At 40.7% G+C, this 19,799-nt stretch overlaps 1 protein-coding gene across 2 annotated transcripts in view; it reads right to left on the bottom strand.

Annotated features, from left to right (window-relative positions):
• The window catches only part of LOC137298110 (methionine--tRNA ligase, cytoplasmic-like), a 28,908-nt gene extending 10,012 nt beyond the window's left edge, over positions 1-18,896 (bottom strand). Inside the window, exons 1-15 of one of the 2 annotated variants that reach the window (XM_067830191.1) lie at positions 18,640-18,896; positions 18,117-18,207; positions 17,590-17,671; positions 16,679-16,807; positions 16,285-16,357; positions 12,948-13,063; positions 12,597-12,734; positions 8,060-8,169; positions 7,379-7,495; positions 6,690-6,893; positions 5,508-5,597; positions 4,960-5,146; positions 2,939-3,109; positions 2,249-2,344; positions 337-454 (exon numbers count right to left, since the gene is read on the bottom strand). In XM_067830191.1, coding sequence (XP_067686292.1) covers positions 337-454; positions 2,249-2,344; positions 2,939-3,109; positions 4,960-5,146; positions 5,508-5,597; positions 6,690-6,893; positions 7,379-7,495; positions 8,060-8,169; positions 12,597-12,734; positions 12,948-13,063; positions 16,285-16,357; positions 16,679-16,807; positions 17,590-17,671; positions 18,117-18,207; positions 18,640-18,739 — 1,822 coding nt within the window. In that variant the 5' untranslated portion in view covers positions 18,740-18,896. The remainder of the gene's footprint in view (positions 1-336; positions 455-2,248; positions 2,345-2,938; positions 3,110-4,959; positions 5,147-5,507; positions 5,598-6,689; positions 6,894-7,378; positions 7,496-8,059; positions 8,170-12,596; positions 12,735-12,947; positions 13,064-16,284; positions 16,358-16,678; positions 16,808-17,589; positions 17,672-18,116; positions 18,208-18,639) is intronic. The other variant, XM_067830189.1, reaches the window with a different exon arrangement.
• Between the last annotated feature and the right edge of the window lie 903 nt (positions 18,897-19,799).

Here is a 19,799-nt window from a genome sequence, read left to right as displayed (position 1 = left end):
TTGAGCGAAGCGAATTAGAACATAAGTCACCTTGTTATCTTGCTTTCTTTGTTACACTCAGTATATATGTGTACATACGTTGCCATCACTGTATGTTATATTACTGCCTGACAACGGCACAAGAAGCTGTATCAAAATGTTTAGCTCTCCTAATAAAGAAGCTTTTGTCCATACAGTTTGCCACTCTGGTACTTCCCAGCATATTTGAAATGCCACTCAAAGAAGCCATAGCATCTAGCAGACAAATACCATCTAAACATTCAAAGGCAATTATTATTACAAAACCTCATGTAATCTGACACTGTATTAAAGTGTTGGTCACCAGAAAATGCCCACCTGTTGCCACCATGCTGTTGACTAATGTGTAGTTGTCGTTGGCTCCCAGCAGCGTGCTGGGGAAGATGACACTGTGGAATGGAACGTTGTCCTTGCCAAGGAAGTTGTACATCTGAACCTGAACACACCATACACACAGGTCATAAATAGTACACGTTGAAAGAACATCACCAACAGAGTTGTATGACATTCTTAGTGCTCTCAAAATATCAAAGCAGGCGACACCAGAACTCGGGTCTTCGACGTGGCGAGCGAACGCTTTAACCACTAGGCTACCTCCTCACCCCGATGGACAAACAAAACTACTACTGAATGGCACACTTCGTGAAAGGGACAAATTACCATATTTCTGTTACACTTAATATACTGTTATACAGTATGGTTCAAAATTATTGAGAATAGCTAAAGCATTTCATATTATTAAACGAGAACAAATCAGATAAAATTGAATGTATTGTGAAAGTGAACTGACCTTTTCATGTTGTGTAGGTAACAATTTAATATTTTATCAAGTCTCCTTGAGCTTCACGGCACAGTCTAAGACGGGTAGGCATACTTCCTATCAGAGAAGTTAGTGTCTCGTGAGTTATGCTGTCCCAGTATCGAACCACTTCTCTCTTCATGTCTTCAATTTTTGTCAACCCCTTTTGATTCACAAATTCCTTCATCATCCCCCAAATGTTCTCAATGGGATTTAAGTCAGGACTATATGCAGGAAATGGTAATGCAGTCACATTTTTCTCCTGAAACGACTGCTTGGCATGTTTTGCGGTGTGTTTAGGATCATTATCTTGCTGCAAAATCCAGTCATTTCCATAAAACACATGTGCACTTGGAAGGAGAAAATTATCTAATATGTTAGTGTAGCGTTGACTTGTCAGATTTACCTCAAACACACACAGCGGGGTCGTTCCTAATAAGGATATCCCTCCCCATACATGAAACTTTGGGCTGTATTTAGGTCGTCGATACAACGGTACTGACGCAGACTTTGTCCATATTTTCACATTATTGGGATATACCCATATTGAGCTTTCATCAGTAAAAATCACATTTTCCCAGTCAAAGTTTTCATGTGCCAAACACCACTCAACACGCCTGTCTTTATGTTCTTGTTTCATAAGAGGAGAAGGAATTCCAGTCTTTTTCTCCCATCCAAGATCAATCAAATTTCTTCTAACTGTAGATTTTGATACAACTGTTGATCCCCTTTCTATCATTTCATACCTGATGTTGGAGATGCTTGCCCTTTGCTTTTTAGACGCTAAAATTCCCAGCCGGATGCGATCTGAGAAGTCCAATTTTCTGGGTCTCCCTGCTCCTTTCTGGTGCCCAAAATCCTTTCCCTCTTTAAAATTCTTCCTAATCCTATACACAGTAGAAAGAGGAGTTCCTGTTCTCTCTGCCAATGTATTTACATCATCAATTCCTTGATTACACAACTCAAAAATCAACCTTCTTTTATCTATAGCAGAGATTGTTGACAGTGCTGAGGAAAATGACGTCTGCTACAAATTCAGGGGAGGTAACTCTAATTGTACTATACTCAGTAGGCCAAGATGAGTTACCTCCCTTATACCATTACTTAGTTTTAAGTATCAGTGAATCAGTTGAGGTGTTAGGATAGCTCAAAGTAAGAAGAAAAATTCTCAATAATTATGAACCAGACTATAAATGCCAACTGTGTCTTCAGCATATCAACTTTGCGCACACATATCAGCACCATAAACATGACCTCACAATCTTTCCCATAACCATAACATCCCTCTTGCATACTGTTGACATCTAATGCTACATGGAGGTTTTATTTGGAAACTCAAGTGGGTACAATTTTGATGTTTATCAATTGCTACCACTGATCTAGAACTTCGGAACATGCACTGAGTGGTCACCATGTGGGCAATACTGTTACCTTGTCTGGGTTCTTCCACCACTTCTTCCACTCCTTGGTGTAGTTGGCTGTGATGGAGATGTAGCCGATAGGAGCGTCAAACCACACATAGAACACCTGCAACATTGTCTCACCTTCAGTCTCACCTGGTCAGGGCAAGAAAGTCAGTCTCCTCGAAAACAAACTATACACTACATCTTTATGACTAGTAGTAGTAGTGGGGTTGATATTTTAGTCTAATCAGCTGATCACCCTTTGTTATCAAGAAGAACATGCTATACTGAAAGCACCAATGCAAGATTCCTCCTTGAAATCTCTTCTGTTTAACAATACAACATCCAATGAGGATTCTTAAGAGGCATTTAAAGTTGGTGAATATATAAGACAAGTGTACTGGTCACATATCCATTGAGGATGAGACATTCAAAATGCTTTCAGTAATATATTCTGAACTAAGCACTATGATTATGAACTTGTGAGATAACATCAGTCAATCCGTTGCGCTGATTTCAACATGGCATCCCCACCTGTGATGTCATGTGTTGGTATCACATGACATAACCACATCGGCCACCTTTACCCTTCAGAATGAGAAAATAGCAGGATGTGCGGAGACACGGGGGGGCATGCTCATGGGATGACTCATCTGATATATTTCAATATGCTTGGTGTGTCAGCACCTCTCAGTTTACAGAAGGCATGACTGCACACCTTGTCAGTGTATCCTTCCAGAGGTACAGGAGTTCCCCACTTGAGATCCCGACTGATGCATCGAGGCTTCAAGCCGTCCCTGATCCAAGACGATGTGATTACTTGTGCGTTGTGTGTCCATGTTCCAGTTTCAAAAACTGTGTCTAGATGCTTCCGAAGCTGAGGTTCAACCTGACAAGAAACAGATAAGATTACAGGTAAGACTATATTGGGCAATATATGGTCATTTACCTTAAATACTTCACTGCAGTACTGTACGAGCCCAGTACTGACCCAGTATAGACAGTGCACTTCTTGTCTGGGGAATTGTGGGGGATTATCTCAGGACCATGCCGTCTGCTCGAGAGAGATGGACAAAAGGTATAGTGTGATATTTTCCACATTTCTGACTGTAAATATACCTAATGTGGCACTAGAAAGTAACGGTATTTGTTGAGAAGCACTTATGAATACTGCATTTCCAACAAACGGTAAGTGTTGAGCTACATTTTGAACAATAAGATTTTGCAGGGCGGTTTGAAACATTCAGTATGAATGTCATGTTAGATCATGGAAAACCTGTTGACATGACTCATTCATGAACATAAATTCAGTATGTGGCCTAGCTTGTATATGATTGTTTGATAATCACGTCATACTGGACAAAACGTCAAAAGACGGAATACTTAATAAAAGTTTGAAAATACTTTAAAAAAACTGTATCAGGGGAATTGAATTTTAAAACTTGCATTGAACAAGCTCATCCATAAGGATAATGAAGGAATAATGCATCATGCTTTCATCTTTTATTCATTAACCTCGCAAGGATGAAACTGTGTTTTCTCGTGTTCTCCTTTCTTCAGAGTTTTATTTGGTATCAGCTTGTTTTAAATAGCAGAAACTGTATTAAACATAACCTGGCCAGAGCAGGTCAAAGTATAAAGGGCCAATATGCAACCATTACCACTATGTACTTTGCCTGTACTGGGCCAGTTCAACGCCAATGCGCAAAATAGGACAGGCCCATTTCCGAATGCCTTAAATGGCTCCCCCCGGCCCCAACATTTTTGAGAGGATAAATCATCCGACAATTAATTATTGTGTTTCTAGACCAAGTCTGAATTGTTTCCATGGAATTCATGAAAAATATAAATGCCATATATCTGTAATCAGCAAAGTCACAATTTCAAGATCAGTCTCGTATATCTGCCAAGATCTTTTGAAAGATACAAAATGGTTTTCAAGTTGTGCTCTAGCAACGAAGCCCACCCCTCCATTTTGAGACTAAGTCCAAAACGTTTCCATGGAAACCAAGAAAATCATACATCACTAAAACTTGGAAATAGCAAAAGGCACCACTTTAGGTTCCGACTGATATATCTACCAAGTTTTTCTAATAAATATTGAATGTTTTCTGAGTTCTGCTCCGGAAATGAAGCCCATACCTCCATTCACTTTTGAGACCAAGTCCAAAACTTTTCCATGGAGATCAAGAAAACAATAAATCACAAAAACCTGTAAGTAGCAAAAGGCACCACTTTGGGGTCTGCCACACATATCTATCAAGTTTTGCAGAAAAACATTGAATGGTTTTGGGGTTCTTCTCTGGAAACGAAGCCTGCCCCTCCATTAGACTAACACCAAAATGTTCCATGGAAAACCAAAAAAAAATAAAAATGCCAAAACTCTGTAAATAGCAAAAGGTACAACTACTAGTTGAGATCATTATATCTATCAAGTTTGGTCACAAAATATTGAACGGTTTCTGAGTTATGCTCCGGAAACAAAATGATTACGGACGGATGAGGCGTCGACAATATCCCCCCCGGCATTGCTTGGTCTACACATGAATGTTCCTATAAAGGTTGGCAAGCCCTCAATCCTATCTGAATATAAAACTCTGCAACCTACTGGGCTGACACGAACAAACTGGTTTGCTACGCACCCGACAGTTACTGATACTCAACTGATCACATAATAATAATGCCAGTCAGCTATATACACAATTAACACTCCCCATGCATGACGAATATGAGGTATACCTTGGGCAGATCCAGGAACAGATGTTGGGATGTCTTGATGACTGGGGTACTGCCACAGATCTTACATTTGGGCTTCTTCAACTCTACAGCATTGATGAGTTTACCACAACCATCACACTGGTCCCCTCTCGCATCATCAAAACCACACAGTGGACATGTCCCCTCCACAAATCGATCCGCCAGGAACCTATATGAAAACCACATGTCTCAGTCACATGTGTCTCTCTATTCAGTGAGTGCCTATGCTCAAGTTGATATCTTAATGAAAGCCTGTTTTCTTTTACTCATCTCATTTGAAAGCTTTTCTACATATTCTGGATAAAATTTTGGTTTAACATTTTCAGATCACCTTCAACACTCTTAAAGGGATGTTAATTGAGACAAATTTGCAGTCAAGGCAAATTTCACTGAAAAGTCTACATATCTGTGTGTTATAAATACTATAACACCGATCATTAAATTATCTGCATAAATACACAATGTTTCAGTTTAACACAAGACACCAGTACTTTTCCATGTGTTCGTTTGGTAGCGTGGTATCCCCTCACCTGTCACACTTCTGACACTGAAGCTGGTCCACACTGTCCTTGAGGATGAAGCCTTGTTTGTACAACTTCCAGAATATATCCTGAGCAATTCTAAATGACAAAAGTCAAGTCAGTCAGTACAGGGAGAGGTGTAAAGATTGTCAATCACAGTACTCAGATTCATCATTAAGACCATTATCTACCATCTCCGTCACCCACAAGCTCACCATAAACTCCCACATGTCACTCAAACAAATCTCCACCCACCCTGTCACTGATTCAAATTCCAAACCACTCTCCTTTCAACTCACTCACCAACTCATTTACATACTCACACAATGAAGAACGCACGCACGCACGCACCAACTCACCTACCAACTCATGCAAACTCATCAACTCACCCATACTAATCAACTAACCTACACCCACCAACTCACCATGCCAATCAATTCAAGCATACACTCACCAACCAACTCACCCTTGCTAACCAACTAACCCCCACACTCACAAAATCACCCACACTAACCAACTAATTCACGCTTACCAACTCACCCATACTAACCCATACACTCATGAACTCACCCATACTAACCAACTAGCCCATACACACACACCTCACCCATTATAACCCATACACTCACCAACTCACACACACATTTACCAACTCACCCACCCACTCACCATCACACCTAAACTAACCAACTAGCCCATACACTCATCAACTCACTCTTGCTAACCCATTCACTTAACAACTCACCCACACATTTACTCACCCACTCACCAACTAATCCATAAAACCAACTAACCCATACACTCACCCATACTAACCACATAACCTATACACTCACCAACTCAGCCTTAGTAACCAAATAAACCCACTAACCAACCCACCCACACACTCACCAACTCAACCATACTAGCCCACACTCACCAACTCACCCACACTAACCAATACACTCACCAACACTAACCCATACATTCACCAGCTCACCCACACATTTACCAACTCACCCACATACTCACCAACTCACGTATACTAGCCAACTAACCAATACACTCACCAACTCATCCATACTAAACCATACACTCACCAACTCAACTGTACATTTACCAACTCACCCACACACTCATCAATACAGTAAGCAGCTCACCCACAAAGTCTCCTCTGGACAATCACACAAACAAGACAATTATTACACCTACTCAGTTTGTTCTTTTGTTGTTGTCCTCCCAAAGTAGTCGAAGTCAATGCTGAGCCATTGGTAGATCTCTGAGTGTAGTTTGTTGTATTTATCACAGATCTGTTGTGGGGTGAGACCTTCTTCCATGGCTTTCGTTTCTGTGGCCGTGCCATACTCGTCAGTACCACACACATACAGGACATTGCGGTTCCGCAGTCGACAAAACCTACATGACGATGGATACACATAAAACACTGACTATCTGGAGTTTTCCCTAGCCAGATACCAGAAATAGTCAATATATATCAACATCAATCTCTAATTTGTTCAAATAAAATGTGTCTGAGAGTGCATACACAGGAACAGAAACCAAGTATATAACAAAAAAACATTGCCATTCTTCCCTAACAAATGGATACACTATCTTTCTCGTCTGTCTTTACCTCTAAAAGTTGATTGGGAATTTAAATATAATACATACGGAAATATCAAACCAAATCAAATGAACACATTACAATTAGATTTCTGTAAAGTGACAATTCTGGTAAAAAAAGTATTTGTTTACCTCTCTGAATGCCCTTTTGGAAATTCCCTCTGTTCTCTTGAGTGCGTCTTAGTGTTACACAACATATCAATAGATTTTCGCATGACCATATCTGATATTCTATAATCAGTAGTCATATCAGTGTAGTTGTAAAACGGTGCACTCACCTAGAGAAAACGTCACCACTGAGCACACAGCCGATGATGTTGCCAAGATGAGGGACGTTATTAACGTAGGGCAAGGCACTGGTGATGAAGATGTTCTTCTCCCCTTCACAGGGTAATCTGAAGGTATATTACTACAATAACTAGACACTTCGTACTTGAATTATAATAGCAAAACAGTTGAGGGCCTGAAAGACACAGATGCTGACACAGATCATTATACTCATATATCACTGCTATTTGGGGACACACTCACAAAAGTTTTCAAATTGCAAAAATTTGCTGTTCACATTTGCATCCCTTTGACAACCCAAACATATATTTTGTGAGTTTGAATCCTGTTGTTTGTGTCAAATAGCTTAAAACCCAGATTACTGTTTACTTACCGCTGGCTCCTGATATAGTTTAAGATTGTCTACTATAGACATTTCAAGGCCTCATCCATGGCTCCCACATTGAATTACATGCATAACACTTATTCAGCAGAGCCATTCTGACCATTCATTCTTTATCAGAAGTTCTGCAGTGTGACATTCAGTGTCATGCTAGTTGTATGAATGAACAGAGAGATGTGATTCCCAAAGCAAAGCAATGGTGGCACAGGGTTCTGGATATTTACAACTGAAGGATGAACATACAATACTCTGGTAAATAAATGAAGAAGTAAGATAAGTGAAGTCTTACATTGGGTGTTTGCGGAGTCTGGGTTTAGGACTTGTGCTAGCACCGGTCAGAAAGAACTTTTCTCCTGCTGCAAGCTCCTCTGCTGTGATAGCTTTTTCTGGTTGCAGGAACTGTTGGGCAGACATTATGATGTCCTCAGAAAAGTGTGATTAACACCAGGTATTCCTTGTAATGATGGGATACACCACAAAAGAGTACTTTTCTGAATAAAATTGATATTTTATATTATCCTGACTCATGCTTAATAGAGGATACTAAACGACCATCCGTGTAATACCATTTTTATTAAGCGAATTAATGATTTGGCATCAGACGAGCGAAATCTTTAACGAGTTTAATGAAAATGGTATTTTACGGAAGCGAGTTTAGTATTCTGTTTATTACTTGCCAACACAAATTGACAGAAACTGCGGCGAAATTCTCTACAGTGTGAGGACTCTCAGCTTTCAAGTCAAGCAAGGTCTAGTAAAATCGTGACATCAACATTAGCATTGTGACGTCACAACTTTGAACCATAAGTCATACGTCAAGCGGTATTACACTAGTGTAATATAGAAGTGAAAATATTACACTGCTGTATCTTCAACAGGCGAGTAATAATTATGCTTATCTCATCCCTCCATGCGAAGATTGTGGAACACTCGCAGTCACTCGAAGTTCCCTTCTAATTGAAGCAGACATACAATACACTCACCCACCGGAAGCCTCCCTTTCCAGCCAATATGGTCACATGACCAGCCATGCTTGTCACTCTGTCGAAATTTCATAAGCCCAACACGAACATTACTGTGAATTCAGCGTGCCTGAGAGGGGTAATTGGGAGGGCTGGACGCCATGAGTCAGGATAAGTATAACTTATCAGTTTTATTCTGAGAATTCCATATTTTTCTTATCCTGACTCATGCTTATCTGCTTACAGAATCCGACAGAAACCCAAGGCTCTCACTTCGTGTGAGAACCCTTGGAAGCTCTCAGAAGTTCGAGTTCTGCTGCTTTGTAGGCCCTCAGTATAACAGCTCTCATCCATACTGAGAAAGTAAAGCGGGATTCTTCCATAGGTGTCTCACCTGATGGGATGAACTGGCAGAGTTTGTTCCTCAATGCTATTGACCAATGATATACTGCACTGACTACAGCTTTCATCTCAAGGTGGTTGATATGAAGAATGCGTTCATTACTCATCCAGATTCCTGCTGCCAACTCATTGTCCAGGTGAGCACACCAACCTTGTAGTGACGCATCTACGTAGAGATAGTTGTTGTATGCTGACTTTAGCAAATAAGTTCCTGTGCAGACATTTGATCTGTGAGTCCACCATAGTAGATATGGTCTCAAGTTGTCCAGCAGAGTTATCTGATCTGAGGAGTTAAGGTGCTGAATCAGGATCCGTTGTAATGGGTGTATTTGTACACGTCCTCGCCTGGTCATATCCTCTGCCGAAGGGAGCAGACTGAGTAGAGAGTGCCACTGTTGTAGTGGTAACGGAAAGAGTAGATCTTGTTCCATCGCAGCTGAATTTTGACCCACTGATCCACTAGGACAATGATGCATTTCAACTGAGAGAGTAATCAAATCCTAAGGAATTGAAGATCTTGCTGCCACTCTAATTCTAACGTCTGTAGATTCATAAGCCATCTGAGTTGAGTTAGCAGCTATTGTCTGATTTGACTTGTCTTGATGGGCTTGGTGACCTGAGTAAATGGCCACAGGACCAAAGATATTCCAAATGGTAGAACTGTCCACTGGTAGTGCTGACCGTTGAATAGGAAGATATTTCCATGAGTCCAGATGCATCTGAATGTGCAGGTAAGCATCTTGTAGGTCAGTGCTGGCTAGATAATTCGTTGGATGGATGAGATGCCACAACTCTGGTAGATGGATCATTCTGAACCATTCTGGCTTCTGTTGATAATCCTTGTTGAACTCCTTCATGTTGTAGATGAGTTGAAAAGTTTCCTTGGAGTTTTAGGGAGTAGAATCCTGGTGTTAGTCGATCCAGATGTAGTTCTTTTAGTAGAGTTGATATGGCGTTGGCTAGCTTGTCTCACTGATATCTGGCCTACACGAAGAATGGTCACTCCCTTAAGAGCAGTAGTGCTGCCTGTAGCAGGACCTTGTAGGTATCATTTGTATGATGATCATGACGTAAATGTCGTTGAGCAGTCCCAAATTCTTCCCTTTGCATTGTAGACATCCACCCACTCACGACGGTTGTGCGGGAACGGGTGTGGGTGGAAGACTCCAGTCGTTCCGAACCTGACATCTTCAGTACTTTCGTCCTTTATAGCACCTGTAGCAGGATGTCCTGTTCCATGGGAGAGCTTCCTTTCTCCAGATGAGTAAAGAAACGAGCTCTTGCCAAAACGAGCGTTGTATGCTTGAGGACAGTAGTCAATTTTTCTATCGACTTTGTCATCATTAATTTCCTGGGAGACAGATTTGGCGACATCCTTGATTCTGCCATTGAATACTGTAGATATAATGACCAGGGAGCTCAATACAAGGGTTTAGTAAAGCTGTCACCCCAAGATGATGCTGATAATAATCCTTGTCGGTGTAGTAGTAGATTCAATCTTGCAGATGTAGAGGCTAGATGCTCTGAGATGAATTGTTGATCATTCTTCAGAGTGGTGAACACAAAGAGGATCATCTTCTTATCTTCTTCAGTCTCCGTGTTGCTGAACTTGGAGTTGAGAGCCTCATTGATAACTCTGAAACTGGCGATACTGAAGAAGATATGCCGAGTGGTTGTATCCAGTTGAGCCAGTCGCTTATCCTCCACTTCGTAGAACCTGTTGCAAGTCTCAATGATGAGTTTGTAGACCTCATCTACGTTGGGTGCTTTCATAGTCCCATGTGATGTAGTGGGAATCGATGAGTGCTGAAGACCGCAATGTGTTGCTGCTGGTACTTGGTCGCCATCTGGAAGGCTGCTGACAAAGTTTCCAGGATCCTAGATATCGGCACAATTGGAAGAAATGTCCGTTTGTTGATGTGCTCGTTAATCATCTTATAGGTGAGAGCTTCATTGGAGTCCTTTGATGGTAAGATGAGTTACAACCTGGCTGCGATCCACAACATGATCTCCGAGTTGCAGAAGAGGGATTCCTATGGTGATGGAGATGGGTGATGTCTTTCCCTGTCCAGCGAATCCTTTCTGTCCTTCCATGAATGCAATCATGAGTGGGAAATAATGTTCATGCAGCAAAAGTAGGCTTGATCCTCCTGTCTGTGTGCATCCCTGGAACGACTGTTATTATCCGAATGCCTTCACGCACGCCTCTGTGAATCCGCATCTGATGAAAAAGATGAATGACAGTGCCTCTGAAGCACAGGGAATGCAGACCGTGAACGCTTGTGGCTGTAGTAGCATCCACGAGTAAGAGATTCATCCAGCGTATGACAGCGATGATTTCTGTAAACGGGAGTGTTCATACGATGAATCGTCTTCTGCCGACGGACCTAATGCGGCCCATGAACCGTCACATAGCGACTGTAGTTGTAGCTGATGACTGGCCTTTCCGTTGCTCTTCAAAACGGCAGTCCATCAGGTTCATCATATGAGTAGTGAACTGTTGCATGAAGAGGCTGTGTTGGGTGTAGATGTTGTACATGTCTGCGTAGGAAATAGTAGACTCTCTGAAGGTTGTAGAGTTGTTGTTGATGTAGACTATGAAGGTCTAGCAGAAGCTGAACTTTGATCAGGAGTGCTGATGATCTGTACCTCAGGAAGTTGTATTGGAGGTTTATCATAGATGTGACGTTTTTCAGAAGGGACAATCTCATCACTGAAGGACTTCAAAGAAGCCATAGAGTTTAGTTTCAGCACTGATCTAGTAGTTGAAGACTTAGTCTTAGACGATGATGCCAACTTCAGCTTGTTGGGCTGTGAGGATCCCAATTCGGACAGTGTCCTCTTCTGTGATCTAGATGAACTCTCGATGTTATCTCAACCATGCCCCTGGGTATGTCTGGCTGATCACTAAAATCATGAATGTCATGGTCAACATACAGTTACTTGACGCAGAATCAACCGATTTATTAGACATGACTTGAGATGATAATAAATACAACAAAAAATTGAATATGTCACAATTCAGTTTAAAGGACCGAAATATAAGCAAAAACATATCGCCGTATCCGGAACCAAAGTGCCCCCAAATGCCCTCATCGGATAAAGGAGAGTCACAAGCATGGCTGGTCATGTGACCATATTGGCAGGAAAGGGAGGCTTCCGGTGGGTGAGTGTATTCAATTTGAAGGGAACTTCAAGGGATTTCAAATGTTCCACTAACTTCACATAGTGGGAGGAAATAAGCATAATAAGCACCAGTCAGGATGAGGAAAAATCATTCCTAATAATGCTAAGTTATCTGTAATATCATCGTTGTAATGGTGAAACATGGTGCGAAAGGCAGGAGAGATAAAAGACAATTGTTTTAATAGCAGTTTCATAGATCATGATGTATTCTTTATGGTGTGTCACATGACAGTGTGATGCACCGGGAATCCATGTCAATGAGAAGTTTGTTTTCACCTGAAACTCGTCCACTGGGGCAGCAGGTTTGGCAATCTGGGGTTGAGTCTTTTCTGCTGATTGACCCTGTGGCCCTTTATATAACTTGGCAGTGTTGATGTTGGTTGCAGGGGGCACTGGTTGGGCAAGCAGTGATGCCTGCAGGAGGAAAGAGTATTTTTACCAGCAGCACAAGCTTATGGAACTAAAGGTTACAAACTGATTGCTTCCAAGTATTTCACTGGGACTCAAAAAGAAATTTAGCTTTGCCCTTTGGAAATTTACAGTGAGATTGCTAACATTTCATTTAGTGTCTGAATTCTCTGGGCTACTTTATGAATTAGAAATATCTGAAAGTTACATAAATCTTACCTTTAGGGACTGTACATTCCCCCCTTCTGTGACGTGCTTGAATGCCCCCTCCACCTGTGTGAGACCAGCCACTGTCTGCCCCCAAGCCTGGATAGATGGACACTCCTTCACGATGTCTGTACAAATCAGAATACTTGCAGTATTGTATAAGAAAAAATTGGTACAGATACTATAAAGACAATGAGAAACTGGTCACTGTCAACTGTTCAGCAGTTTTGGGATAGGTGAAACTGGCTTATTGGGTCACAGTAAGGATCAGGGTATCTACAGGAGTGAGGGGGTGTGGTTTTATGCCTTTTTTTAGCAAAAGTCTATCACTATCATGACAGGGATATCAAAAATGGACTTCACATATTGCACCCATGTGGGGAATCAACCCAAGGTCTTCACTGTCATGAGTGTGATATTTCTTTAGCCAGAAATATATGATTTTACATATACAAGCAATATAGCAATAGCGTTATTTTATGGAGCACCAATTGCAATGGATACACATAGGTGTAGTGAATACATATGTAATAAATACATGTTATCATCTTGACTTGAGCTTTGCACGTTTTTGAAGCGAAGGAAACTTCCTTTGCAAGGCAGTTAATAAAGTACTTAGTATAAGATTTACAGACACAAACACATTTTTGTAAAGACAGCAAAGCACAATAACAGATAGGTACAGTGCTGCTTCTTACGTCTGGATAAAATGGGCATTGCAACAGAAACAGTACAAGGGGATGTACCCTTGACCCATTTTACATGTACAGGCAACATAAAAGTGGCGTTCCTTTATAAAGCACCGGTTGAAATGACTACATATATCTATAATGAATACATATACAAATACATGTATCATATTAACTTCAGAAACTTTGCAATTTCATTTTAATGCGAGGAGAAGATATATTTAGCAAGACAGGTAATAATGCATCAGATTTACAGAGCAAATACATTTTAATACTGATTATCATAACATACTGAGTCACCTTAACACAATACAGTCCAAGTTTGCCTCTAGCTGCAGTATTTGGTACAGTCCTGTTTACGTGTAAAATGTCCTTTCAAAACTTGTCATGAACTTGAATAGTGTGTGAGTGAGTTTAGTTTTACTCAGCAATATTCCAGCTATATGGCAGCGGTCTGCAAATAATCGAGTCTGGACCAGACAATCCAGTGATCAACAACATGTGTGCAAATATTGGGAACCGATGACATGTGCCAACCAAGTCAGCAAGTCTGACCACCCGATCCCGTTAGTCGCCTCTTACGACAAGCATGAACTTGAATAACTTTGGGATGGGATTAATCTTGACATCAAAGATATGCATCAAGGGCCGACATGAAACATTCATTAAGTTTGGGATTCCTGACCTTAGCACTGACAGAACCTTTATCGCCTGCTCTTACAGTGTAATATACCATGATCCGGAAGAAGAGAAGTCGACTCCAAGATAGTTATAGGACGAGACTAGATCATTTTTTAGTCTACCGCCTTTCCAAAAACCATCACTTTTCATCTTTAACCCATTTATCTAACCTAAGACTTATAACCTTTGCAAATATTTTACCAGATATTTCTAATAATGTCACAGGTCTATAGTTTGCAGGCTTATTAATGCTGCCCTTTTCATGAATGGGGAGTATGACTCCCAAAGTCCATTCCTGAGGGGACGTTCCAGACGACAGAGCTGAATTGAACAAATCAACTAACATATCAGTACAAACGGAAGGTACCTTTTTAAAAAGCTCAACTGTGATACCACTAAATCCCGGGGCTTTACTCGAGTACACACAGTCAACTGTGTTTCATACTTCTTCAAATGTAATACTAATAGTTCTATCTGAATAAGTAACATCCCTACTGGCTTCTATTGACAGGTCAACAAAATCATAAACATAATATAAAAGTCGACCTTAGCCACACTGAAATTAGAGCCAAGAAACAGTGATTGCAAATAAGTAACCCATTCCTTGGGAGTAATGTTAGTTATGAACATGTGGTCTGGTTTTAATTGTTGACCAGAAAAGCGTGCTATTCTTCAGCAATAAAGAATCAGTTAACTTGGCACACAGAAGTTTTTATATACATAAGTTTTTGTAGAAAGATCTGGCTGCAACGTAAGGTTCTCTTGCCACTCAACTGCTGAAAGCATGAAATGCATGTAATAGTTGTCTTCCTTTAGTGCAAGCGGCTCTACATTGATGATCAAACCAGTTATCTCCCTTTATCATATTCCTGTGAGGGGTGATATTTTTCTTGAATTTACACGCACATTCTCACACAAGTTTAGTAAAATGTTGGACAGCAAGATCTATTTTGCCAGAATTAAGATATTGATAAAGCAAAGCATGATCATTATCTGAAGCAGAGTCCCAATTGTCTATATTTTCTCATTCAAGCTGGTCTTTCCATACATATCGGTGTTGTGGACAGATTTCATTAATACAGGGATTGGGAAAGGCATGGACCATGGGCCATTTTGCACATTAGAATGAATAATGGCCCATTAAAATATTGAAGTTTACTATTAATACAAGGGTAGTGGCCCATTCCAAATTCCAATGGCTAATTATCCTGAAAATGGCCCAATGCCAAATTTCTCTATCCCAATCCCTGTTAATATGACTGACACATGGAGTATTGCCTATTTCAATTGCATAAGTTACAGGTACATGTGATGATTCAATCTGGTTATCAACTTGATGCAACATATATACAGAGCATAATACATAATCTACCGCACTGAGTCCATTGTTGGCAAAGCACATAATAAGTCTACTGTTACAAATGCGAAGACTGGTTTGTTTGCACCAATCTACGAGTGCACATCCCTGTTTGTTCACAGTATGATCAGTATGTCATGTGTGAAAACCTTAACCACAAGGCTACCCCACAGACATACACTGCACGTTGCTAATGTTCACATTCCTTCTGACTTTGTAATGATGAGTAAAGATAAAGCTTTAGTGGGTGGGTGACTGGGTTTTGAGTGAGTGAGTGAGTGAGTGAGTGAGTGAGTGAGTGAGTGAGTGAGTGAGTGAGTGAGTGAGTGAGTGAGTGAGTGAGTGAGTGAGTGAGTGAGTTTAGTAGTATTCCTGCAATATCATTGTGGGGAACATCGGAAATGGGCTTCACACACTGTACCCATGTTGAGAATCATATTGTATCCAGGTCTCTGGTGTGATGAGAGAACACATTAACCACTTGTCTAAGCCCCGCCCCTCTGGGTAGTGAATCTGAACTGACGCCAACCCTAGCACTGTAGACAGGGCAAACAAGATAGCAATACCAGCATGTCCTCATTAGTCTGCTGCAGTAACAATGAAGGCATCATACAATATCTACCTTTAGCTAGATTACCCAGCAGCACAGGAAACAGTGTACCAAATACAATTATGTCGGCTGAAGACACTCCAGACTGAAACACAAACATAAGAACTGTCTAATGCTATATTCAACTTACGACAGTCATAGTTCTAGGATCGCTTTGAGGAACGGGCCCCAGATCTTCAGTCACATATAACTTTTCAAGTACAGTCTCAATTCAGATATAGCCAACAATGTTTCATTGCAAGGCATTAGAGATTCATCTATTTCTCATGTAATACGTCAAAAGCAGTAACTGACACTGACTAAATTTCACTCTTCACCAGAATGCCCTGCCACGTGTCAAAAGTCATCAGAATTACTTCATTTCATAAAGGTGGAACTTTCTTGACACAAGCAGAATGCAACTCACCCCAACCAAGAACTTCTTCCCTTTGAGATTGGCCTCCAGATACATCAGAAGTGGCTGAAGGGTCTTCTCAAGGGCCTTGTCCTGCTTGCCCTGGCCGAGAGCACTCACCAGGAGGGGCACCACAACGGGCTGAAAGGTGAATTTTTTTCTCTAAAACACCCTATGATAACATAATAATTAAAACCATGCAGTGGGCATAATGATCTTCTAAAGGACTAACATTCTCTGAATGAAACAGTGCCCAGTACCTGTTATACTAAGTGATGGTAGTAATAAGATGGTCACACCTGTTATAATATGGGATAGAAGAGTTGTAGGCCTACAACCATTCTTTGGAATGGGGCCTTGAACACAAACTTCATGAAGCTTTTCTGTTACAAGACAAGCGGATTGGGTACAGGTTTTTATAGACATGATAGATCTTACAATTCCCTCATACATATCGCATTTGGTTTAAAGTAATGAAGATTTTGAAATATCTCAAAACAGATACAAAACAGATTTTAATGACCTGTACCCACAGTGAGTTCACATTTTAGAGTTTTCTTATTGTATCTATCATGTATCCAGATAACTGATACAAACAATACTCAACACTAGTATCTCATCTGTGCTCCACCACCCTGCTCTAACAATCCTGAAACCTGTGAAGATCTGAGTTACATTTGATCTTCAGTAAGCTATGCCTGTCGTAAGAGGCAAATAATGGTATTGGATGGTCAGACTCACTGACTTGGTTGACACGTCATCACATACCAATTGTGAAGACTGATGTTCATGCCGTTAATCACTGGATTGTCTGGTCCAGAAATGATCACTCGCAGACCGACACCATACAGCTGAAATATTGCTGAGTGCAGGGTAAAACTAAACTAAATCACTCTAGCAATCTTCCCCTTCATCAAACTCACCAACAGCTCCGAGCTCTCCCATTCGGCCCATTTCTTCTCGCCAGCCTCGTCAATAATCTTACTGCCCAAACTCAGTAGATATCTGAAACAAAGGAAAAGCAGATATAGTCAGGTCCTTATGATGCTAGGCAGTCCATAACACAGTGACAGGTGTTATCTGTAGGAGGGAATGGGTCCGACATTCATACCCATGTTTGTTGTGTCTGAAGAGTATGTAGTGAAGTATGTTAGCTCTGTAGTGAAGTATGTTAGCTCTGTAGTGAAGTATGTTAGCTCTAATCATCCCTCAGAATGGGTGCATATGAGTTTGTGTCTGTAGGAGAAAATAGGAACTGACTTTGCACTTCAGCTACAACTAAGTTTATCAATTTCATCATAATGGATGTACAAGTATTTTTCGCCAATAAAACTGCTGACAATCCTCTGAACATATCTTTTTATCATTGTTAAACACGTGTTTCACCACTGGGTGAACCCACTGCCAACTTCGAGTTGATATACATGACAAAAAATTGTTTTGTACAAACCTGGTTGCTGCATTTGGAGAGAAAATGAACTCCCCTGGTTCAGGCTCCAGTACTGGAAGTTTGTTACAAGTGAGATATGGAACCACCTTCTCTGGAAAACACATGATTACAATGGCGAAAAGATGATGGACGGTAGGGTGAAATACTGTATATGTTTGTCAACAGAATTCTGGCACATTCAATAATTTTGTTAGGAAAAGATCAAAAGTTCACCGTCAGTTATTTGTCATGACCATCATTTTTTATCAGAAAATTTTCTCTCTTTACTTTCCAGGAATTTAAGTAAAAGAACCTGAATGGCAGAAAACTTGGTGAGTTTTTTTTCAGTAAACATGTTTAAGCAAAGAAGACTGGAAGCATGTATTTATAATCAATCATTTTCGTGCAAATTAATTAGAGATCTGTTGAATGGGCAGGCAATTTTGCTCCATATTCTGCAAACACTTGCAAAGAAAATCGGAACCAATGACGACGTATAGATTCATTAACACAAACCGTATGTGAAGAAAACATCACCGTTTACCATTATTTGTCACCACCACTTGGACATCCACGCCGGCTGTTGCTGCTGCAGCTAGTAACTTCACTGTCTGGAAATTCCCAACGTCCGTATAGACTTTCATCTTTGTAGAATTGTCTTCGGTGATTACTTTCTGTCAGTACATGTACAAATAATAACAAATGACAGAGAGATTTCGTCAGCCTGACCCGCGTAACAGCGTTCATAACACTGATGGCCGCGCCCACGAAACACATGGACAAAGGGAGGTAATTCAGTCACAGCAGAGTTACCTAACTTAACGTTTGTTTGTTTATTACAACATATCAAGCTTAAAATAGATAATCTTGTAATGCTGCTGCAGTATGGTGTCTGCATAGTACACCTTACGATATGCACACGCATGAACTAACCACACAGTATCAAGCTCCCCATTGTTCACCTACAGTATGCACATTTGTGTGAGTAGCTGTTTCTTTACCCAGTGGACTTAAGTTGGCTGCTCTGTCTAAGTGGGACAGAAGTTTATAATGGATACCCAACCGCGTGCTGCATTTCTGCAGACCAGGCCATGTTTTAAGCCCCAGTTGTGAACACCACCAGACTAATAGGAATTACAATCTTTTAACACTGTTCACTGGATGACTCTGGTTGGGACTGAACCAGACCTTTTGCTCAGTGAAGTGATGCTGTATCCACAAGACCACCCATGCTTGTTGCAAGAGGTGATCAATAGCAGGTTCAGGTGTAAAGTTTGCTGATATGGTTGACATGTCATCTTATCCCAATAGCTCATGCTATTGATCACTGGATTGTTTGGTCCTAGCACAATTATTTCCACACTAAAATAAAATGTTGAGTGCAACAACATGCTAAGTTGGAGCCTGCATTCATTTAGGACCCTAATCAGTTTGCAGTTCTTCACTCTTGACTGCAGCGTAGAGGTCTTGTCAGTGTGAATGCTGAAATGCAGACAATACTTGCACATATGTACTAGCTATCACCTTGATCACAAGGACTACATTTGCGCATCATAGTGCACACATTCTGTCTCAGTTCCAAACAGTGAACTTATGAAACTGTCATGACATTGTGTGTGCACCAGAACATGATGTCTCTCTGCATGTACTTTGCAGCATTGTTTGTTTTCTTTCTGAAAAGTCATACATATGATATATCAGCAA

The sequence above is a fragment of the Haliotis asinina genome, chromosome 10, assembly GCF_037392515.1.
Source record: "Haliotis asinina isolate JCU_RB_2024 chromosome 10, JCU_Hal_asi_v2, whole genome shotgun sequence".
In the NCBI taxonomy this organism is placed as follows: Eukaryota; Metazoa; Mollusca; class Gastropoda; order Lepetellida; family Haliotidae; genus Haliotis; species Haliotis asinina.
This window is presented reverse-complemented; position numbering and strand designations above follow the sequence as displayed.